Here is a 24,485-nt window from a genome sequence, read left to right on the forward strand (position 1 = left end):
TTTTTCTATAAGAAACTATGTTTATATACATTGCATTAGAAAGAAGAATGAAAAACTTATTGCATCAGATAAAAACCATCTACATTATGTCTAACCGTTAAATCGTTGGAGAAGAATACGTTACCGACGACTATACCACGTGGTAGTAAGAATAAATCCAAGAAATTTTCCCGCAAAGCTTACTGGCAAACGGGGTGTATTTTTTTAAGTACAGCATACATATAAAGTGTTTCTTATAAAAGACTGACCGGCCGTAAGGCGTGACATGACAAAAAGATACCATAAAGTAAACACACAAGGTGATTTTGTTTGACATGTTTTGTGCCTAATGTGTGTAGTTTTGCCATAGAAAATGTTGAAAGTGCAATTACGAAATACTCGCCGCCGCATATAAATAAGAAAACTACAAAAATACCGCCATGCCGTAAAGAATACCGCAATGCTCAAAAAATGAATCAAACATTTGAATTGAGAATAGTGTTTGTCTAAAGGATACGAAAGAAGTAATTGATCGCTTCCAGACATCAATAAATCCTTTGTTCAGCTTTGCTCAGAGTCAATGATCTTTACTGTTCTTTCTTTTTCGCACATTTTAGAGTCACTTGTATTGATAATCACTAAAGGAAAAATCTGGCGGTATGTGCGGCGAAGAAATTGGCTTTTTAGAATCGCATCCTTATAGTGCAGCAAAAAAAAATCGGTGAAATTCATACCCTTATACTTACAGTGCATTTTCCTCAAGTTTTCAACCCTTTAATTTAAGAGCAAAAAATCCGAATTTTTGGGCAAAGATTTGCCATTTTTCCTGGATTAGCTGAAATTTCTACCCTTCACAGTGCATTTTATCAAAAAGTCCACCCTTACAGTTTAGATATCTTGAAAACATACCGTCGTTCAATTGCCTGACTGCGCCCAAGGTTAAAAATAGATACACGTTCGTTTATAAGAATGGTGTTTTTCTATTCGATCATAGATAATCGATCCTTATCTGTCCTTTTGACAATTTCGTGGAAAATCATCCTAAAATCATCCTAAAAACGATATTTGAAGGTTGGGACCCCGTTGGGACCCAAAGCCAACCTAATTTTACCAAATAATACATACCTGCTCTCAAGGAAACTATGACGTTTTTTGAAAGTTTTGAGCATTGCTTGGGGATATTTAGCAATTTACTCCCAATTTACAGATAAGATAAAATTCCCTTAGAATGGTAATTCTTGATTCAGTAGCCCGATTCTATAATGTCGATACTCTTAGCATTTTCTTAATTTTTTAGCCAATTTCATCATAAATATTTTTTTAAATGCATTGTTTAAAAAAAGAAGCGCGCACCGGAAAATCATATTACCGAATTCATGTATCTGTGTTTTTCTACGACGGAGACGGTAAGGTTCTAATTTGATTTTATCCTGACCAGCTGAGGACGACGGTAAATCAGCACTTTTACCGTCCTCGATTTTACGGGTCAGAACTACAGGTTATTCCAAAAAGCTCTAGTCACAGTACCGTCCTCAAAAGTGCAGATACATAAACTGCTATACTCGTGAATTTAAGCAATTACGTATGCTAACTGATTGCCTGAAGTATAAAGGAAGGCACAAGCGCAAATATTTGCAGGTCTCTCTGCGCGGATAAAAACGACTAAAACCTAATTGGTTACAAACGTAGAAAGACATTTCTTATAGTACCTTATTACCTTGAATTCATTCCAACCAATTTGAACTATGAGAACAAATAAAAAATGAAGATACTAACCGTATGGAGAAGGGTCTCCCCGAGAACCGCACGCTTTCATAACTGCAATCTTCGAACAATAAATCTACATTTCATGCCATTGAACAAAGAAACTTTGAATGAGGAGACACTATACGATTTTTTAGAAAAATCTTTTAAACCCCCTAGGTCACACTCCCCGTTGGGTAAAGTTCACCACGGGTGAAAGTCTCAACAGAAAAAAAACGGCGACGCATGGGCTGACCTTGACCTCCTTTGGATAACTCGAATTTTTTACCACTGTTTTATATTTTCCTTTTTTCGTTCGGCACAAAGTAAACTTTATTCAACAGAAATCTTTGAATCGCAAGCAACATGCATATTGACAGCGAAGCTAAAAACCAGCGAAAATCATACCATTAAGCAACAATATCAAACTGTCTGAAGAGCATACGGAAGTATAAAGATTTAAACCCCCTGGATTGATCTCATTAATCTTTCTAACATAGCTCTTTTATGTGTTCTTATAAAAATTATACGGCATTATGTTGTATTGACGTTTGATTAATTGGAAATTACACACTCATAAAATATCGCTAATGATAATGAATCACAAATGAGTTTGATTGTCTGTTATCTTGTAAAACAAGTTCGAACTTCTTGTTCATTTGATCAACATGCTTTTTTTGAATGATCGATCTTTACTAAGAATCAGTAGGTCATATTTTATAAGAATATGTGAAATCGAAGTTTTGTCGGAGGTTAGTGGACTCCTTTTACAGGTTATCTGGTCCTCAAAAAAAGGTATTTAGGCAATGCAAGCTAAAGAAGCTTATTGTCAAATTTGAATAAATCTATTTCGTTGAAATAATGAAATCATCATGATTTGGATGTATTTCTTTTATAGTTGTTTTAGTGATGCGAAGAACATGTTTTGTTTTCCGCTTACCGAATCTTAATTTGGAAAGGTTAATTACGCGGTACAGCGAAGTTTTATGAGAAAATGCTAGGAGTTGAAAATAATAAGCTGCACTTAAAGAGGAAAAATTTAACACAACAGCAATATATAACAACAAGAATTACAGTACTTTGGGCTATACAATATATGTCGCTCTAGATACGGAGTTCCCTACCCCAGGCTTTTGTTAATAAACCAGCCACACCCTAAGTTTTGAAACATGGAGCGAAACGTTTGAAACATCAGTTCAACTTGTTCGATGAATCTGGTGGTGATGGGGGGCTTTACCCAGATAAACTTAGGTATAGAGGCGGGTCGCTGGTCAGGGTCCCTTTTTCAAGCTCTAACAAAAGTTGACAGAGTTATTACATATTCATTAAATTTAAATCGAGGTTCACTTTTGGCTCCAAATTTCGTTGATATGGTCGATTGTTCCAACTTCAGGGGCATGTCCCCGTCAGCTGCCAAGGTAAGAACTCCCTTGAGATTTTTATGCATTGAAAATGCAAAAGGGTGTATACTGTAGAAGCTATTTTTTGCAGGTCTCTGTGATCTATCGGGATTTACAGAAATCCCCCGGAGGGACAGAAATTATATTTTAAAGTAATTTTGCAACAACTACCAACAGGTGTACCCACATTTGAGTTTGCCATTCGACACCCCTGTCCCACAGCCCAGTAAAACTTTTTCCCACAGTGGGAATAAAATTTTCTATTGAAATTATCGAAATCCCAATGGGGGATAGAAATTCTATTGTTTCAAGTCAAAAAATCCAGTGGGGATGGTTTTGGAGTGCAATATTTTATGTTTTATTCTAAATGGGAATGAGATAGAAGTCAATTTTCCAGTGGGGCTGAAAATGTGGGATATTTTTCCCACCGGGACGATATTTTGGCAAAATTTTCCAGCAGTGTGACCCGTGTCACAGGGATATGTCATTCACATTTCCATGTTTTGAATCAAACATTTTTACAGTCTCATTCTCAGTCTCATTCGAACCTCTGTTATACGAATATTTATCTAATTCAAACTAAAATTAGTCCCCTCAACTTTCAAAATAAATACTCTATGTAATGGAAATGTTTCTCTAATTCGGAGAATTGTTTTATTTTTTGAAGACTGAATTAGAGAGAGAGTCCAATATATCAAGAAAACGGCGACCCCCCCCCCCTAGATCAATTAAAGTACATAAATCTCATTTTAATAAACAAAAACATAATTTCATACCTCTATTCAGCTGACGGTAGTAGGTCATTTCATCAAACGATGGCTTCGAGTAACGCATTTTGAAAATTATTTTGATCTACAATGATGATAAGGAACGTTAAAGTATAGATCAATCCTCGTTACGTTTTATCGTTATCGTTTTGTGCAAACCAGCATTTCTCGAATTCTACACAGATAAAAAGGTTATTCTTGGGGATTCTACAACTTGGGGATTAGAAAGTAAAAGCAGGTTAGAGCTACAAGTTACTTTCGGCGTCTTGTAGACGGACGGTCTGGAAAAGGGTAAATGAACTATTTTTCAAAGTGTAAGAGCTAAGCTGGTTTGAAAAAGAATGTCCTGGATTTGAAGTAGGAAAAGTTTGATATAGAAAAGTCAGGGAAAGCGAGAGGTCAGGATGATAATGAAAACTTTAAACTTTTTTCTTAAAATTAATATTAAGGAGGTTGAAATAAAAATTTCCTTGGTAGAAAAACTTCCAAAATTAATTAGGCGGGGATTAAGAAGTGTATAAACAACACATTTATGTTTACCTCACAGCTCTTCAGACCAGCCTTGACACCAGGACTTTTGACACTAACCAAAAGAAAATTCATGAAACCAAATGAAGATTCATGGTTACACATACTAAATTGAATAAACTAAAGCGTGCCTAAGACTAAAATATGTAATAAGGCTGGCCATGACAAATAAAAACAAACACTTTTGACAGGCTAGACCATGGTTAAATCACAATCTAATACATTCTCGCAAAAATGATACTTTCATTGACGCAAATAGGCGGCGAAACATGGATTATGAAGAAATATGTAGGTGCTAAAAAGAATTATATAATACGTCAGTATTAGGTAGGGTACTTGATGTACGGCTAAGAGCTCTTTGGCTTTCAAATCAATCTCTGAAGTATGTAGGAAGAGACAAACTGACTGGGTTTTCCAAGATCAGAATTTATTAGTCTAATAAGGAAAACAGGAAAGATGAAAAAGGCTCTAAGAAAAAAGGCAGATAAATGCAAAAGAGTACAAACCCTGATTTTCTAATTCGTCTTAGATACCACAATCGCTTTTTGGTACCTGGTTAGCTCTTAATTTTTTTGAGGAAAAAAGGGACCCCATCCAACCTCTCGTTGCCAAGAAAAATATGGGTAAATCACCCTGTAAAAACGCCTTATAAAACGTGTCAATTTCATTTCACTAGAATGTGGGAAAGCTCTTTTAGAAGTTTTTCAATTTTTTTTTCGATTTCGATTCGAAAGCAAAAAATGTATCCCCGTTAAAGGAAATCTGATTATTTTCAGGGAATTCTTTTTCGGAATTTTAGGAAAATATCCGTTTTGATTTTCAGAAATAGGTAAATTCTTATCCATTGTACCCAACCAAAACTCAGTACCACCAGGTAAAAGGCTTAAAATGAGAGGTACAACATTTTCCCCCTTTTGCAAATAAAAATAAAAGAATCGTTATCTGGACATTGAATAAATGTCAGCTTTGAAAATTCGCCTACAAACTAGGTAAACTGTCCCGGAGGGGGGGGGTACTTAAGCAAAAATGGGTGCTGGGTATATGCGGACGGTAAGGGTCGGGTTTTTCACCTTTCAAAGTCTCTCTAAGGGTTGCAAAAATCTGAAAAATTTAAATTAGTCTCTGTAAGGGTCGGAAAATATCCAAATTTTAAGGGTGCTATTTTTTATTGCTGAATGGGCGTTTATCACTTTTCAGAAAATTGGTTCGTTTGTCAAAGAGTTAGTCTGATACAACCACAATATTTATTGAAAGAGAAGTGATTGTTAGACAAGAGACGTAGCTTGAATCACGTACACTCTACTGTCGTAAGTACTTGTGAAATCAAATTAGAGCCCAGAACCTTTCACTTTTATAAGGGTCTTTTAGTATCCTTTTGATAGACTGCACAGATAGGTATTGGGCTGTTCCATTAAGAAATTTTAGAATAACTTTTAACCCCCTCGAGAAAATGAAAAAACACCCCAAGGAAATGTTTGTTCAATCACCCCCCCCCCTGTATGAATATAAAATGGAATGGCCTTTTGGCAAGCTTGACATTGACACAGCGTGCCATTATAAACACAGTCACGCAAATCGGGTAAAGAGATCCCAGTTCTTACAAATATTTTAGGTGCCTTCCTACATTTTATTTAATGAAGATCTAGCCTAAAGGCCCAATCGATTTTACATTTTAACAATGTGATTGGACATGGTTTGGAAAATTCTGTCATAAATATGTCATAAATGAAGAAGATTTCTTTTGGGTAAACATGTTGAAATTTATATAGAAATATCAATAAATAAATTCACGAACGCACTCATCTTTGTAATTTGTGAATCATGTTCCATTGACCCGAAGCAGGTCAACACAAATGATAGACTTTCACATGTATGATAATCACATGATTAACTTATGTAGGGAATAAGTGGCTTCAAATCCTACATAATAGATGGTCTTCTTTAGCCTTCGACTATACCTTATCGGAAGAAAAATCAGTGATAAAGAGTGACAAAAAATTTCTATAGCCGACAATTATTTTTGACCGACGAAGATTACCAAATGACTTTAGGTTACTTTGAACATTTTTTCGTTTAAAATTGAAAACTTGAGCGCTGAATCTTTGGTTTATGTGCCACTCACAACAAAGGTTTTGCCACAAAAATTAAAGGAAATGCAATAACTACTCAGTTTATTGGTGTTTTCCAGCCTCAACTTCTTTAAAAAGCCAACTTTACTCTGGTAAGAAATTCATCGGCAAAAAAGTATTTGTCGTTAAGAAATTACTAAATTATTGCCGAAGAATTTTTCATCGGTGAATTTTCATGAATTAATTTTCGCAAAACATCGTTATTTGCGAAACAAAATTGGTTTTGTACCGAAGAATTATAAAATTTTGAATAAAATAAATACACCTTTTCGCGCAGTCAGGCGCGTGCCACTTTATTATTCAATTTACCATCCTAAACTCGATTCAATCCTTCTTAACACTTTTTCTATTGTCTTTAGGCGCGAAAAAAAGACTGGGACTGGGCTATGGTATTTCTCCATCACTCATATGAAACGAATCCAGATTCATTGTCACGACGTATCATGTTATATAGCACGTTGTAAAAACTTTGTCCAATCAAATCTCAAGAGAGCATTGAGAGAATGGTCTGAGTGCATCAATTTTATTACGTCAATAAATTGAGTGATTGAAAGAATCTTTGGAATCCAGTCACCCTTGAAAGTCGCAAAAGCAATAATATGTTCTTCTTAGGTTTCCAACTCGAGGATGGGGGTCATTCTTCAATCACACAGGAGAAATCTACCTTTCATTTATCATTTAATCTTTATCACCCCTCCTGCCGTAATAGCAATCTGAGAATAAGCGCACTGGTTTATACATTGTTCCTAAGTTTCGAGACTTCAAGCCCTAAACTAAAATCAGGAAAACAAGTAAAACGCTAATATAGAATCTTACGGAATAATTCCTAAAAGGTTTTGCGAAACAATTTTTCACGGTACAAGAATACGAAAATACGTTCATTGTTCATAGAGCTTTAGATGGATTTTAGCAAAATTAGTTCTCACAGAAAATCAGTTCTCTTAAAATTGGAGATTTGACCTATTATATCACATTCATAAAGTTAAAGGGAAAAGTAATTTCAGTGACTATAAAGTTCAAATATATTTTGTCAAATATTTCTCTGACAATAACTCAAATTTACCCAGCTGGCACACAACGTTGCTACAACGTTCATCTAACGTTATATGGACGTTGTGAACGTTAGATGAACGTTGAAACGACGTTGTGTGCCAGCTGGGTATAGAATATTTCTACCCTATCGATGTCTTTAAAATACAATTCTTGAAACTTCGTTGCTTTTTATTGGATATCATGACCAATCGAGTTATAAAAAACCTTTCAAATCCCAATATGCAAAAAGATTAAATTGGATTTTTATCGGGTACCAAAAAATTTTATCCTTCTGTCAAATTATGTCAAAGGAAATTTACCAATGTTGAAATCAATCCAAAGACAAAAGAAAACTGAAAATTTTAGTCTAGTAAAAAAAATATTTTAAAAATTATCAAATAAATATCGTTTTAGAAGTTCATGCCACACATCAACTTTACCTGTCCAGATATATTCACATCAAAATTTGGCAATTTCAGAATTACCATAAAATTATCAAATTTCCAAATTCATCCAAAGAGTTCGTCCGAAATGACCAATCAAATTCACAGCTCACCAAAATCTAACCAATCAACAATAAGTGTTCAATCGTTTTATAACACGTGCATATTCGTCTTCACATAATGATTTGAACGCATCTTCCAACCGTTGCATTCTTTCATCACGTGACGATCCAACAATAGCTGCATTGTATTCTTCAGCTGATAATGCTTTCTCCAATTTCTTCATGTCACGTGCTTGTTTCTATAGAAACGATACAGGGTGTGGTCTTTTGTGAAGTAATTCTTGGCCATTATACGTGGAAATTATTTCTTTTTGAAATCAAGAGAATTTTCCAAAATAACTATTTAAAAAAACGAACCACCTATCAGAGTACTTGTCATCATCGCATCCTTCTTGCTATTCTGTCTTATATTTTGATTCGTCGTATCCTTTTTTTTTGGGCTGACCTGGTTTATAACTCCTGTATTACTTTTCTTTTCGTAAAAAGTGAGACTTTCTTTTTTGCTTACTACCGCTGTTACATTAAGATTTGCTATAAATAGCTATCCAGGAATTAACACCAAATATATATAAAGTAACTTTTAATTCTGCACTCTCCTTTTCTAAAGGTGGATGGGGGAGGAACCTCTCCAAATATCACAAAGGCCGAGAGGATAGAAGGGAAAATTGTTTATTAAATAAAAGATGAGGAAAGGGGTGCTGATTTTGTGACAATATGCAGAAAAGCCCTCAATTTTTCAACTCAATAAAAAATTTTAAAAGCCACTTTTACCTTAAACAATAGCTAAAATCAATATAGTCAGGGGAGATTCTGGCTATCATATGGCATACTCAGCTATTACTAAAGTACTGAATATGTGGCAGTTTTGTCAGTTGAGGTACATTTTGCCAAAAGTACCGGGGAGGTCAATAAGGGACCAACTACACACTATACACGTGTCAGATACAGGTAAATTCTATATTAAGCTTTAAACATAAAAAGCAAGTCGGTTAAACTTTCTTCACTGAAAAGAAATACTTAGGAATATGTCTAACCTTGTATTCCTGATGGCATATCACAGCTAAAAATTCACACCGTTAACTTTTGCTTATTCGAACTCAAAAGTAAAATTAAAGTCATTCAAATTACAAATACATTCGAATTATGGAAAGTTTTTATAAAAATTTGACCTTAAGGAGGGCAGAGAATAAGTAAAGTCTTTCCACTTAGTCTGGGGTCCACATAAAGCTTTTTTATAGTCTGGATGGTGCGATTAAGTGGTCTGGTAGTATATATGGCAATATGCTTTTGCTTAGGCGGACTGTAAAACAGTCAAAACATTTCTTTAAAAAATGGCGACCTCGTCAAGTGCTACTACTACAAGTCTACTACTCATCTTCATAAAAAAATATAAAAAAGCAAAGTTCAGCCAGAAGTAGACTCTAGTCTAACTATTATCTGAATAACACTCTTTTACAAGCATTTTATTGTCACTGCTTTCGACAGTGTAAAGAAAATGTTTAAGAGTAGTTAAAGCCATATGACATCTTTATATATCCATGTCCCCCGCAAAGATCCAAAGAACTTCGGTTAAAAAGTGACCCACGAAAGAGTTCGGACGTTTCTCGACGTCTCAAGAACAAAACAAATGTTTTAAAGTGCTTAAGAATTTCAATATAAGGAATGTAGATATCCTAATTTAAAATTTGAGCTGTTGCTTATTTGAATTTGACCCACTAGTGCCAAATTTATGAGCTTTAGTCTGTTGGAGTGTAAAAAATACTTAAAAAGGGTTTTTTTTCGTGGGGTCATCCGGTAGATTTTGAAAATCAACTTACTTGGTATGGTATATTGAGTCTGTTCTTGACGTCAAGTCTGTACTCGCGAAACATTGTTTCATTGTTTCTATCGGTGTAGTATAAACGTAAGATTTCGTATATTCGACGAGCTTGATGCTGAAAAACAAACAGAGAAAAAACACGATGGTTATCAACAAATCCAGCATGACTGAATTTCGCTAAAAGAATATTTAGTCAGGCAAAGGTAATCTTACGTCGAAACGTTTTTTAAAGAGCAAACTAGATAAGAACATACGAGGCTTTTTGATGCCAAAAAGCCTTTGCATTCTCTAAAACGTGCAATTCCTAAGGAAAATACACTAGAATACTCTCTTTTCTATAAGATCAAACTATATAAGAACATAAGTACTCGATGGCCAAAATATAAAGTTGAGAACATTTTAAGGCTTTGACCATGAAACACTTATTTTCTTAGGAAAATGGACAAAAATACTCACAAAATGGGGAAAATAAGAACATGTTAAGAACATTTTGAGGCTTAAAACTCAAAGAAATAAGGACACCCAAAGGCTTAAAAAACTTTCTTATAAAAAACGTCCACCAATCATAAAGTCTTGTTGGTGCTAGGATATAAAGCAATGATGGAATGTGCTAATGGCAATAAAATGATTAGCAAAAACCTGGCGTTCTTCCAAACCACCAACACGCTATCCTGAGCATGTCGGCTTTATTCAACTTTTCTTAATCGCAAAATATCAATCGCAAAATATCAATAACAAAATAGAAATAAATCATTACACAGGCCATAAAATTTAAATCGGTCACGTGATGATATAATGCTTGTTTTCGATAGATACACTTTTTTATAGAACATCCAAAATTTTTTGAGCCTTAGGATGTTCTTAACATGTTCTTATTTTTTGATTATTTTTCTCTAGAAATCGAGTGTTTTAGAGTCCGCAAGACCTTAAAATGCTCTTACCTTGTTTTTAATATTTTGGCCATCGAAGCCTTATGTTCTTATATAGTTTGTTCTTATAAAAAATGTGTAATTGGGTCTCAAAGTTTGTTCATATGAAAAATGGTATGGTACGTCCAAACATCATTCTTTGGGCTATACGATCTCAAAGCTTTGAAAAACCAAACCACCATATTTTTAAAACCAACCTATAGAGTGGAGTCTATACCTCGAACCTCCATAACCCAAACAATCTTTTGGTTCCTTAAAAAAGTCGTTAAAAGTCTCTTTGTAATATACAAAAATATAACATGTAAAACCCCCGTCTTCAATCAAGCCATAAATTAGCATAGCAACCAATCAAAATTGAGTTTGTGAAAATATGTATTCAATGACGTCATTCCGCATTGTTTACATACCCGACTTTGTGTGTTATTCCCTTTTGAAAATAGCATGTTTAACATTTCCGGGATATAGGTTTCGTTATCTCTTTATATCTCTATGGTATTATTTTGTTGTTATGTATCACGTGGTCAGTCTGTCATAACACGCGTTAGTTATAAGAATAAGAATAGAAAATAAGAAAAAGTTTTTTGTAAGAACATCCAAAATTTTTGAAGCCTTCGGATATTCTTAACTTTTTGAGTTTTAAAGCTAAAAATGTTCTTAGCTTGTTCTAACATTTTTAGGCTTGAAACTCAAAAGGTTAATAACATCCAAAGGCTTCAAAAACTTTGGATGTTCGATGTTCTAATAAAAAAAACATGTATTTTGGTCATTGAAGCCTGATGTTCTTATAAAGTTTGTTCATATGAATAAACGCGTATAAACCAGTATAAACCCTAATGTTTGCTTTCCTTGAGGTTTTCTTAATAATATCTTGCTCTTAATCAACTTCTTTAAAAGACATCTTTTTTTTGTGAACGAGTTGACTTTTGCAATGGACGTTAAAAATAGTTGAAGTTTGCTGAAGAACAAAATCTCATAATGGCACGCATTTTTTATCATAAGTAATTCTATTTTCATCTCGAGCCCCGTTGTTGCTAAGCATTCTATATCGAATTCTGAGAAATATGTGAGAAATTTACCATGACCACCCTGTTATAATGCCATTTTATACATATTGGGTCAAAGGCTTTTTATTTTCGTACACACACGGGGAACACAAATTTGTTTGAGTTAATTAAAGACAATTTTAGTTGTAGAGTAAAGTTTATAAGGTATTGTTAACCCAAAGGACAATAAAACTTGTTCGAGTTAAGGAGACATTCGAGTTATAGGGGTTCGAGTTAAAGAGACCCCTCTGTATTTTAAAAAGTTTTTAAAAAGTAAAAAATATTTGGTTTACTTCACGGCTCGAGCATTAGTAACCTGGTTGCTAATGATAGTTCACCATTCAAAAAAAGGATGGCATTTTGATGACCTATTGACGCAAATTGTTTAGAAAGTTCTGTTCAAATCAAAAAAAAAATCAACAGTTAAAATTACGATTTTTCTGGGCATAAAAATTCGAGCTTGCAAACGGGATAAGCTTTACTTTCAGTTTAAATCTACAATCGACGCCGAGATATTTGGCACCAAAGGGGAATTCTCTCAAAACTTTAAAACCACAATTGATTAAAGTGCTCTAAAGTACGGTTAGAAAGTAGATTTTTAACTCTTGAGTTTTAACATTAGACTTAAGACCTTACGATCTCAGGATCTAAAAGCCCAATATGGCTGAGAACATATCCTGAAAACCACTTAACCCCTCCCAAATCGAAAAATCCCCTGAAACAAAGTGGAAGTACTGAAATTGCAACTCTCGCACGAGCTTTAAATTCTGAAAAACGATGACATACCCAAAATTCCCAATGCAATATATTTTGGCACTGATTGTAGCCGTAGGCCCAAACGTAATATTGACAAATTTCTTCTCCCCAGAACTTAATGACGAAACTTTTAGAAAAAACAAAATAAATACCCCTAATAGGAAAACTTTCGGCCATATCGTGTTAGGATTCAGTCATACTCAGACACAGCTATTAACTAGTTAGAAAAGGCCAAATGATTCTCGCTGGTTGAGTGACACAAACACATAAGAAAGACATGATCAGGGTTTTGACTTACTTTATTGATTTTGTATTTCTTCAAAGCCGCTGTAGTCATCTTAGATGTAAACCCTTGCAATAAATGTTCTTTACTGAATTCGTCCAACTTGATGCAATTTTTACAATCCACATAGTCACGACACCGAACAAAATCCTCTGATGGATCTTCAACTGAAAAAAATTGAGACCAAGATTGAATTCACGAGTAAATAAGGGCTACAAAGGGATTTGGTCTTGTAGGCGTAGTAGAATAGTGGTTACCGCTTTCGACAACGGCAAGACCTCCCGTGTTGGATTTGGTAAGTGAATTTACTTTCGCCCTGATCGACATTTGTCATGTAAAGGTAATTGGGTATCATACTATAATACAAGAGAGAGGGTAGGAATGCCAGACATAGTACAGTACATATGTTGTGACGTTGTTCAAACACTTGCGAAAGCAATCGTCTTCTCTCACGTGTTTGAGTAATGTCGCCGATACATCATTTGTTCTGTTGTGTGTCGCGAGCACAGGGTCAACAGTCTCTGGTAAGCACCAAAATTTCCTTATCCTAGAATAGGCAACTATCCCGGGATAGGACCAATGCGGTTCACATGATCCATCAATCCATCCCATTATATGACCTTATGGCGTTTATATATTTAACAGCGTCAGTCAATGCAACCCAGTTTCATGTGTTTTAAAAGTTATATTTATTAGCCGATATAAAGGTTTATTAAATCCCACAATCGACTAAAATATATTAGTCTATTAAAGTTTATTATACGAGTGTCAAAAAGATTAATGTGCCCCGTTTATTAATTTTTAAGAATATTTTCAGTTAGCAAGAAGAAGTCGCCTTATTTTGCTCCAAAAAGCCTGATTTTAGCCTATATTTACCTTATTTTCCAACCCCAACCCCCCCCCCCCCGTTTAATCGAACCCCCTCCCGTTTATTTGGCGAGAGACAAGTTCATGAAAAGACTTGTTACCTGAAATATCTACTGCTTCCGTTTTTGCCATGTAGAAATTGGTGATAGTATCTAGGAGTTGCACTAAATAAAAGAACGTATTGAGGCTTCATACAAACTTGGGGAATGGACTGTCTTTAAGTCGATGCAAATAAATTAACACCTCTTCCGCCGTCTCTTATACCTAAAAGAAGCGAGGCAATGTAGAAATTCAACCAACTATAAAAATTAGGTCTCATTTAAAGGACAAAATACCTAGTTTTGAATCGAACTCTGTCAAACGTTTTGCCCTCCTAATCTCGGGGCGAATTTTTACCAGTTGTCTTATTCTGCAATATCCTGCCTTCCAGTGCATTTAAAAACATTTAGTATAGGGTTACAATAAGTTAGGAACTCATTGTGATGTGACAATTACATTTAGTATAGGGTTACTATGGGTTTGAACTTTGACGGGACAATTATGTGTTTTGAACAAAGTAAACACAAACTCACCACCATGGCCTTTCTTTTGGTATGGAGGAAGGATCAACATTTGACTGAAAAATAAATAAAATTTATTGAAATAAATAATAAACAGAAGAAAAGTCTTTTTTATCACCCTACTAAATTTTGAGCTTACGCCAATTGAATGACACCCAAAATTTCGCTAAATTGGTTTTGGCTAAATTTACATTGAATTAACTTAGTAAGTTTAAGATCGATGCTTTTTGTGAGTTTGAATAATGCCGGCCTTAACCCGCGTCAGGGCCAAATATAACACCGATAAGAGCCGACGTTTTTAAGGGCCGATAGAGTGATTAATTTTTAAAATGATTCTTAAAAACCCATCAAATTACGATGGGAACTAAATATCTATTGTTAAAAGCCTACTAAGATTCTTCCTCATAAATTCCGTTCTTCTTTTCTCCGGACACACTGTCTGTAAAAATGAAGAGATAGATACCTAATACGTGGTCTGATTTTGTCAGGATATGAGAAATAATGATACACAGTCATGTATCCCATAATGCTGTATTGAGGTTCCATTGGCCCTTTCTTCTTTTTGAACCTGAAAATGTTATAGGTATAGAAATTAGAGACAAAAGAGGAGGTAAAAGATTGAAGAGTTCATGGGTAATTGTTGGCAAAAAGGATCTCAATTCCAATATAGCTCTTCTGCGGGACTCTTCTGCAGGATTTACCATAAAGGGAACTAATTTTAACGGGAACTAATTTTAGCTGGAGCTAATTTTCGCGATTGCCTTATTTTAGACACATTTATTTCAATTTTTTAGGGATTTTTCAAATTTTTGATGAAAAATGGCCAAATTTGTGATTCGCGGGTTCTAATTTTCGCGGTTTGCTAAAAAACCGCAGAACAGTGAAATTTAATTCCCTCCTCAAAGGTACGTACTCATTATAGTATGAAAAATAATAACTATTGGAATGAACAACTTACAATAAAAAGAAATTCCATTTCTCATCATCAGCATCTGACAAATAATAAGAAAACTTAAATGTTTTTTCTTTTATAAGCATAACGTTTATAAGCATAAATACAGGCTCAGTTTTTGTTTCTATTGTCTAAGAACAATAGAATGCTAAACATAATGCGAGCCTGATATAGCAGCTGACACTTGCTTATAAAAAAGAATTCATTTAATCCAGGTTTTGGGGTATAGTTTGCAAAAGGGTATGTTTATTTCAGTCCCTCCCTCTAGTATAATCCCAACTTTTATAATGAGATAGAATATCTCTGCTTCTTTCACAGAAAATCCACTCCAAAGGAAACTTGCTCTATGGACCACTAAAATGATCAAATAGTGCAAAGTATTAACAGTCACAGGTAAAATTTCACAATATTATAACTTGCGTCTTTATTGACAAAAACACTTTGATCAATATATTGTCACGAGAACACTGATCAATATATTGTAAATCACCTATAAAGGAAGCTGCATCAATGTACCACATGATGAAAGTCTGTAACCGTTCATGATATTCTTTTAATCGTGGTGTAAAAATGTCACACTAGAATATTAAAAAACACCGTTAAAAATGACAACACATCCTCCACTCCCGTTGGTTAGTTTGCCCAAAGAACTCTTATTTCTCACTTTCTTTTCACAAAAACCTTAATACAGCAATCACCAAAATATATGGTCATTTTGAAAAGAATTCATTCCAAATTAAAAATAGGCAACAAAATTTGAGTGGTCTTGATACTCTTGATGAAACTAGAAGAGCCTACATTAAGCATATTTTATATTTTCCAGAAATCGATAACAAAAAAGCATTAAACAAACTCATTCACATACATGATAGATTTCATATTCTACACCGACTTCATTTTCACGTGTGTAAGAGTGAACCTTCGATCCCATCGGTGTGAATTTATTTTCTTCTGGTAAACGCTTGGTGAATTCATCAAAATTAGAAACAAAACCTGCAATAATAAGTCAATAATGGAAATATGTTTTTACATAATTGCTTAGTTTTACTACTACAATCTTAATTAGCCTTAAGCACTGCACTTGTTGCAAAGAAAAGTGGAATATTGAAGATGAAAGAAAATCATACATGACAAAAAACGAGGCCTAAATTACTGACCAACATTCGGTGATGAAAAAGCATTGTTTTAGAAATACAACGGGACAAAATCCATCGACGTGTAGAACTTGCAACACTGATTTCGGATAGCAACTGTATAACGACATATCTTTAAATTGTTTTTAAGCCAGTCTTGAAACATAGTTAACTAAAGTGCAGCCAAAAAAACAACAGAAATAGAACGGGACAAAAATCCGTCTAGAGTGAAGAATCTGCAACATTGATTCAGAATAGCAACTTAAAAATGTTTAAAATCTAGATTCAAGAAAAATTGCCATTCTTTTACATACCTTCTGGGATTATTTCTGCAATTTTTGGTAGAACTGGATCAGGCTATAAAAAAGAAAATTTAAATCATTTTAGTATCGTAAGTAAGTAAGTTTCTACTAAGACATGATATTAAGTCCTTTTATATTAACCAGTAAAACAGTTAGGCGAAGACGAGCTATAAACGAGTTTCTAGATACTTTTAGGACGATTATTACAGATTATTACACATTCTGGTGAATAATATTGCAGTTTCTTCAAATTCAAATTATACAAAAGGATATGCTTAGGTAAGGTTGCACTACAATTAAAAAGGGTTATTAAAGTCAATCATATTTTAAGTAACTAGACTTTTTAAAGTTTGTAGCAGTAAACTTGTGACATTAAATTTTTATCAAAAAATGCAAAACTTTCTTACACTAATACCAAATTTTTCAGGGATTTTGGAGTCAAATGACATGCTCATGTACGTTAACAGACTGCCAGCATGGTAATACAACTAGAAATAAAACAGATGATATAAAAGAATATAAATTCAAAATTCAAAGCGATTTTTCCTTTAATGACTCAACTTAGATAGATCTACAATGATAAAATAGTGTGCTACCAATCATGTTTTTTCCAAAATCGAAAAAATAATAGTAATTTTTTTCAGATATTTTTAACTGAACATGTTGAATGAATGAGTGCAAATTCATCACGTCAGAAATTCTTTAGATCTTGACTTTCCGACCCTAGATTTTAAGATTTTTATTTTTATTATACCGACTAACCAATATTTTTCTGAAGGGTTTCCTGTAGAACAATAAATTAATTTTTTTTTTAACACAATCCACTTTTACCTTAACTTTCAGATCTTTATAACCAAATATAGCTTCCCTAAATAAAAATAAAAAATCAAATGCATCTACTAAATACAATACAATTCTCATAGATATCTCATTCTTTTGTTTAGGAAAAGGATATGTAGGACCTTTTAATTTGTTACTCAACTATTTTTTGCTTAATATTAGGAAGAAGTTACCACAGAGATTTAGGTTAAGTGAACCAGAATATCCCCTATGTTACTGATAATGATAAGGTAAAAATAAAAATCATTTATTATTTACCTCGACAACTAGACAAATTTTAGTCATTTTACAGTTAGAAGGCTACAATTTGCAAATTTCTTTCAGAAGAGGAACAGAGAAAGGATTTGTGAAATAATTTTGTCCTACCCATCTCCAAAAACCTGGTGACTCATTTCAGAGTGGAATGTTGTTTCCTCATTAACTGCATCTTCTTCATTGTGGACTAAAATTTATTTTAATAAAATAATCAATGAACTTTTCCATAAAAAAACCTTTTCAGGGTTAAGTTTGAAAATATGGGGGAGTTTCATAGGGGTATACAAAAGTAGAGATTAGACAAATTAGAGATGATGGATGGAATAATGGCCAAATTCAAGCTTTCTTATACTTCTTACTGTAATCTTGCTGGCTTTGCCATTTGAAGAATTCAGACATGTGGTCAATCACACTCCTAAAATCTGAATTTTGATGATTTAGACGTGTGATAATGCGTGCTAGCCACCACTTTTAATAATAAAAACTAAAAATCGCGCTCCTCAGAGATTTTAGGCGTGTGTGGAGGCGTGCGCATGTATCACACGTCTCAAATGATTCAGCCTGACTGACTGATTATTACAACCTACCTAACTTAATATTGAGTGCCTCATTTGAGTCAATCTTATATTTCTCAAGTGTTGAATCAATTGGAGCTGAAAAAGAGAAAAGTTTGAAATTTATTCGCATGTAAGTATAAACAAAATGAATCGTGGTATAATTAATTTCTATTGGATTCTAGAAATATTCTCCTATCAAAACAGCCTTCATCTTTGAGTGTTACACATTTCCTACTCCCTCACCCATTCTTTTCTCTTAAAAATATATTATAATCATATTGATTGCAGCTCATTTTTGACAGAAAATCCCTTTGATGACAGTGCTGTTACTACTGATTTTGTTACATCTGACAAATTAATGTTATTTAGTGCATTTTATAGTTTTGATTTCCCATTTAAGAATCATATATTTTGCCTTTCATGTTACTACAATCAGTGCCATAACATATTGGCAATTTTGGCTATTCAACCATTTTTTCGAAAATTGAAGTTTGAGCGAGAATGTCAATTTTGGGCCTTTGACTTGATTTCATTGATTATTTCGATCTGAGAATGATTTATTGGTTTCTAGGCTATATTTCAAGCCCTACTGGACCATTTTTGAGCTTTTGGATCCTCAAATCCTAAGTCCAGCGTTAAAACTCAGAGTTAAAACTCCACCCTTTTATTGCAATAAATTATCTGTAAACACCACAAAAACTGAAGTGATTTTCTTTGGCAGAAAACAGAAAGTTAATGAATGCAAGGATATGCCTCCTATATCTTTTCAAAACTGTCCAATCGAACCTAAGTCACATGTCAAATACCCCGGCGTCATCTTTGACGAAGGTCTAACCTGGGAAAAACATGCCGCTCTTGTTAGACAACAAGCCTACTTAGGACTCAACAAAATCAAAAAGGTGAGCTCAACTCTGAATAATGATACGAAACGGTTATTGGTTAATACCTTGGTATATCCCCATTTGGGTTATTGCGTAAATACTTGGAGTAACACTCTATAACATGTTGGAAAACGTTTTGAATCACTATCTAGACAGATAGATCTATGTTACTCCGATGAACAAATCATTTAATAAGGTTGCAAACTATAGTACAGCTCTTATGACTTTTAAAGCTATTCAAAATATATGTCCTTCTTATCTTTCTAAAAGTTTTGTTCTTTGTGGTAATGGTGGTGGGCCTGATGCTCAGGGTGTAAATACTAGAGTTTTTTGGAGCATGCCACTTAAAACATATGTTATTATTATTATTACTATTTATTACCCTTCCAACCTAATTTAGAGCGCTTCCAAATTGTTTGTGGCTATGAAATTTTGTGGGGAATTTCCCTTTTGTGCCAATTATTTTGTCACTGATTGTAGATGCTCTTTGCATAAGATTCCCTTTCCCACACTAAAATTCCACTGCTACTTTTCTACCAGAAAAAGACCAGGACTCTGGATAGTTGAAAAATGAGCTTCGGAGAGCTGGAATATTTTATTCCAAATTACTGTACTCAGAAACCTACATCAGTTACGAGTTAGTCACACTAGCGCCCCACCAATAGTTGTATCAAAGATTAATGCTGAAAATGTGCTGTATTGTTCATTTGACTCAAAAGCAAAAAAATGCAGCACAAAACTTCTAAAGGGATTCATGATAAAAATAAACTGACCCTTTTTAATGAAATTAACATTTTCAAAAACTAAGAGAGCCAACCTTGAAAATTAATTTGAAGAACAACTTCCCAAGAAAAAGATCTACAGGGGAGAAGACACCCACATAGATCTGTGCATGGCTGGATAGGCTATTTCCTGGAAATTTTGCCTGACCTCAAATATAGACCTATTCCATGTGCAGAATTATTCTTACTACAGAGTGTAAGCAAGGCCTAACAAAACGAAGCACTATCTCTCTGGAATTATATAAATAACAAATTTTGGTCAGTTGATTATAGCTGGCTGCTGCACGTAGATAATCAGTCATTTTGTTTCATGTCAAGTTTTCAAGTTTTAATTAAAAAATTTTCTTGGAATCTTGAACTTTATTTAGGAAACTCTAATCCTTATATCCTGTTAGTCACATTAGGAAAAACATCAGTCACCTCATAGTTCGTTCCCCCTTTCTTAAGGGGGGATGAGACCTTCTGAAAAAATGAAGAAGGGGGGTCAGAAATTTTCATGAAAATGGGGGATAACAAGGAAGGGGGATAGTTTAAGAAGGAAGGCTTAAATAGATATTGTATATTATTTTCAAGCACTGTTATGAAATTTGGTCTTCATGAAAGGAAGTTTTCTGTTAGAGTAGTCTGAGTCAAAAAGAAGAAAGAAGTTTATTATTTCACTTTCTCGTGGTGGTATGTAAAAATTCATAAAATCCTTTTACTACTCATATATGTCTGAGATTTTACTACCGACCCCCCCCCCCCGACCCCCCCCCCCCTGGTGCGGCTGGAACTTTGATATTTGAGGTTTACAATTTTACCAGCTTTTTAGCAATTTTTGCCTCACCAACCCAAATCCTGCAACCTCTTTAGCTTTAAAGAAAGATCTAAATTAGAGTTTTCAGAGTTCCGAAAAAAACGCATTGCCAAGGTTTTTTCATCTTCATAGGATCAATTCTCAACCACAAAATACATCTTTTGGTCAATGGGTTTTTTCTAACGTTCTTCTCTTGAAGAATATCGATCGCTTTTGTTTTCCGCTTTAATGCGCGAGAAAAAATGATTAGCTCCCGTTCTCGCGCTGGAGGATAGAGATGAGGCGGCAATCATGCATAGCCCTAAATGAATTGGCTGGTCATTTTTTTAAATACAAAGTTAAACCAAAACAAACCTGATTTACAACATTTACTAATTTTATTCATTAAAATGTAATTACTATGTCGAATACCATTATTAAGTTCGAGATTACATGTCCAGCACATGCAGCCAACTTTTAAAATAATGATCTCGATTGATTTTTTATGTGATGGCTGTTTTATTTATCTGCCAGCGGCAAGTAGAGCTGCAAAAGGAGCTGCGTACCGTAAGTTGGTCTAATGTCGACATCCGTCTTCTAATTTCGACACCCTTCTTTAGAGATAGGAACAATAGAAACTGAGGAAGGTCGGAATCGCTGATTGACTTTGATTAGCGCGATGAGAGGGAAAATCTTTAGTCTATCAGTGATTTCGACCCTCTTATTATTCCTATCTATAAAGAAGGATGTAGAAATTAGAAGACGGTTGTCGACATTAGACCAACTTACGGTAGTTCGTGCACAATTACATTTTTTGAAATTGTTTCCAAATTTTGCTGCTTTGGTTGGTCTAGGCTATGCAAAAGGACCCTCCTGGCGCTCCGGAAACGTTCGGAGCAAAAAATGCCGTTTTTTCGTACTTCAGAACACCGGAAGATTCAGGAGCACCTTTCCAGTGTTCCAGAGCACGATTTTTGGCAATCAGTTTGCTCCAAAACGTTCCGGAGCACTTCAGGTATTCCAGAGCAAGATATCAGCAATATAATTACGATATGTGCTAATCATGTGAAAATTAACTGCCCATGCATATATTTTTTTCAAATCAACTCATGGTAGTTTCAATATTTCGACCAGTGATGCTTTCGAAAATAATGTGACAAACTCAATTTCATTAATGGCTGAACTAACCATTCCTCAAAGACTGCTGTCTGTAACTGTAAGTATTTTATTTGACCAAAGTCCACCTGGGGACAAATATTTTTTTGTAAACATGTTTAAACAGTTTTTAGAATGTGGTAAAAATAACTTGCTCCGGAAGCACCAGAAGAGCTCCGGAACTTTCTGGAAAGAAAAATAGTGTTTTTTACTGCTCTCTGCCAGAAAACTCCCCGTCCTTCCCTTATCTTATGCAAATTATACCCGTTCTCACAGTAGGTCATTACATGGTATCCATTCCAGCCAAGCCATATTTTATCATTCTACAGAAATCCCTGCTTGAAAAATCAAAACATTGATACGTGGTCGAGTTTACTAAACCGTTTAGTTTGATCATGATTCTGATCACGTGATATAGCTTGATGTTTTCACTTTTTTAAACCAATGAAATCATTTGTTTATACCGCACTAAAGGCCTTTCTAGATTACCGCGCAAAAAAAACTGGGGGTCAACATGAACTTTAAAGCCTGCTGCGGGAAAGGGAAATGGCTTTGAAGAACCAAATATATACAGAAAGGTTTTAATATTATCCAAATATCAGGAAAACAAGTGACATTTACATGGTTGATCTTTTTAAAGTTTGATCTGACGGTTTGTTGTAAAGAATGTTGACCCCCGTGTTGGTTTTATAACCTATATTTTTGGATTTGTGAGAAGACAAATGTTATTGTAAAAAAAAGTCATTTGGAAGTGTAATCATACCCTTTCCAGGGAACTGGACCAAGATTTTTTAAGTCAGAATTCATTGCCAGTAATGCCGCAGCGTGGTTTGAAACCTTGTTGTAGGTCTGGTGGAAAATGGATTTATTTCTGAATGTAAACATTACTGCAGCTAGAATATTTTCTTTATTTTGACAAACAAAAGGTTCAAGGTTTGTTAGGACCCTGCCGACGCACCGGACTGTCCGGTGTATTTGTCCGGTGGCAAAAAGTATCCTTTCGCTACAACACCGGACGCAATAAGTCCGCTGTCAGTCCGGTGTTACATACAGGGAATTTTGGACGCCGGAAATTTATTAAACAAACAATTAAGAAACACCGGATGCGCCGGACTGGTCATGTCCAGTGTTTTGATTGTTCGGTGGAAAAAAATATCCCTCTTCGACACCGGACATCCGACTTCCTTAAGTCCGGTGTAGAGATTGTCCGGTGGTAAAAAAAATTCTCATTTTACACCGGACTTTTGCGTGTCCGGTGTTCGTTAAGTCCGGTGCGTCGGCAGGGTCCTGGTTTGTTTACTTTTTATTTTACTGCATTTCTCTGTCTTATTCCGTTGTAGTAGGCAAATAATGAAAACTCCTGATTTTTTGTTTTAGTCAGTGCTCGCTCGGCAGCCATTTTGAATTTTTTTTTTTCGACGTCTGTACTCAGCAATTTCGTGACCTTTACAGAATCGACGATTTTGCCTGAGGGGAACAGCAGTTCGAAAGGGTCGATAAGATCGATAACTAATCATCATAAGCTTAAAAAAACTTGAGTATCGATCCTCTATTAATCTCCTATCCGGATCGTTAAGTAATCCATCGATCACATATCGATCCGCCATCGAGCCGTTCCGATGATCGATCCTATCGAGCGCGGACGTCTGGCCTAAAAAAAACTGAAAAAACACACCACCGACCAGTCGGGTGTTTAAGATGAAAACTGCAATTATTGCTCTTTTCGGAAATTATTGCCGAAAACGGCAATTTTTTTAACGATGAAATGCTGAATCAGCAAAATGTGTTGTCCTTATAAGGGCAAAGATGTCAGAGGTGTTTGAAAATAGTAAAATTCCATCGAGAAAAAGGTTTTTCGGATTTTTAAAAGTGATTTTTTCAATTTTTCGTGGCTCAATAACATGAAAAGTTTTAAAATAATATGTTAAAAGATCCTGCATCGATGCCGAAACACAGCCAGAAAGAGATAACAAAACCCCCGTTGTAAATTTGTTTACATATGACTCGATTTTGCTACCTGCATTTCCAACAAAAACCAGTTGAAAACAAAACTAAACGAGGCACAGTGGGCCTTCTTATCGCGAGGGTGTCAAATACCACGTGTTCAATAATAAAGTCAACTTTTATTTGCAAAAACGGCAATAATTGCCGCAAACGGCAATTTTCATTTATTTATTTTTTTTATTTTTCTACTGATTCAGCATTTCATCGTTAAAAAAATTGCCGTTTTCGGCAATAATTTCCGAAAAGAGCAATAATTGCAGTTTTTATCTTAAACACCCGACTGCCGACTAAAAATAACTGTCAACTGTAGAAAAAATATAAAGAATAAAATATATACCTCCAGCACCAATTGCCATCTTAATAATTGAGCCAAACGTGAAAGGAAAATACTGGCAAATGAAATATAATAGCAAAGTTTATACAGTCTGAGAGTATAAAAAATGGAGTCTCTGGCTGGCTGCTTTGGGTTTATGTTTTATTTCGCGCCAAAAACAAATGCAATGTGGATT

At 34.6% G+C, this 24,485-nt stretch overlaps 1 protein-coding gene across 1 annotated transcript; it reads right to left on the reverse strand.

Moving 5' to 3' along the window:
* Positions 1 to 7,561: 7,561 nt before the first annotated feature.
* Positions 7,562 to 24,485, reverse strand: LOC136806114 (histone acetyltransferase type B catalytic subunit-like). Its single transcript, XM_067062681.1, has 15 exons — positions 24,314 to 24,485; positions 18,410 to 18,475; positions 17,934 to 18,009; positions 17,559 to 17,595; positions 17,135 to 17,215; positions 16,740 to 16,782; positions 16,158 to 16,285; positions 15,783 to 15,870; positions 15,299 to 15,332; positions 14,804 to 14,908; positions 14,353 to 14,396; positions 13,882 to 13,944; positions 12,929 to 13,080; positions 9,901 to 10,017; positions 7,562 to 8,322 (listed from the first exon to the last, which is right to left on the reverse strand). The coding sequence occupies exons 1-15, from the start codon at positions 24,330 to 24,332 to the stop codon at positions 8,149 to 8,151; spliced, it is 1,227 nt and encodes a 408-aa protein (XP_066918782.1). The 5' UTR covers positions 24,333 to 24,485; the 3' UTR covers positions 7,562 to 8,148.

Source organism: Clytia hemisphaerica, unplaced genomic scaffold (assembly GCF_902728285.1).
Source record: "Clytia hemisphaerica strain Z4C2 unplaced genomic scaffold, Clytia hemisphaerica genome assembly, whole genome shotgun sequence".
NCBI lineage: Eukaryota > Metazoa > Cnidaria > Hydrozoa > Leptothecata > Clytiidae > Clytia > Clytia hemisphaerica.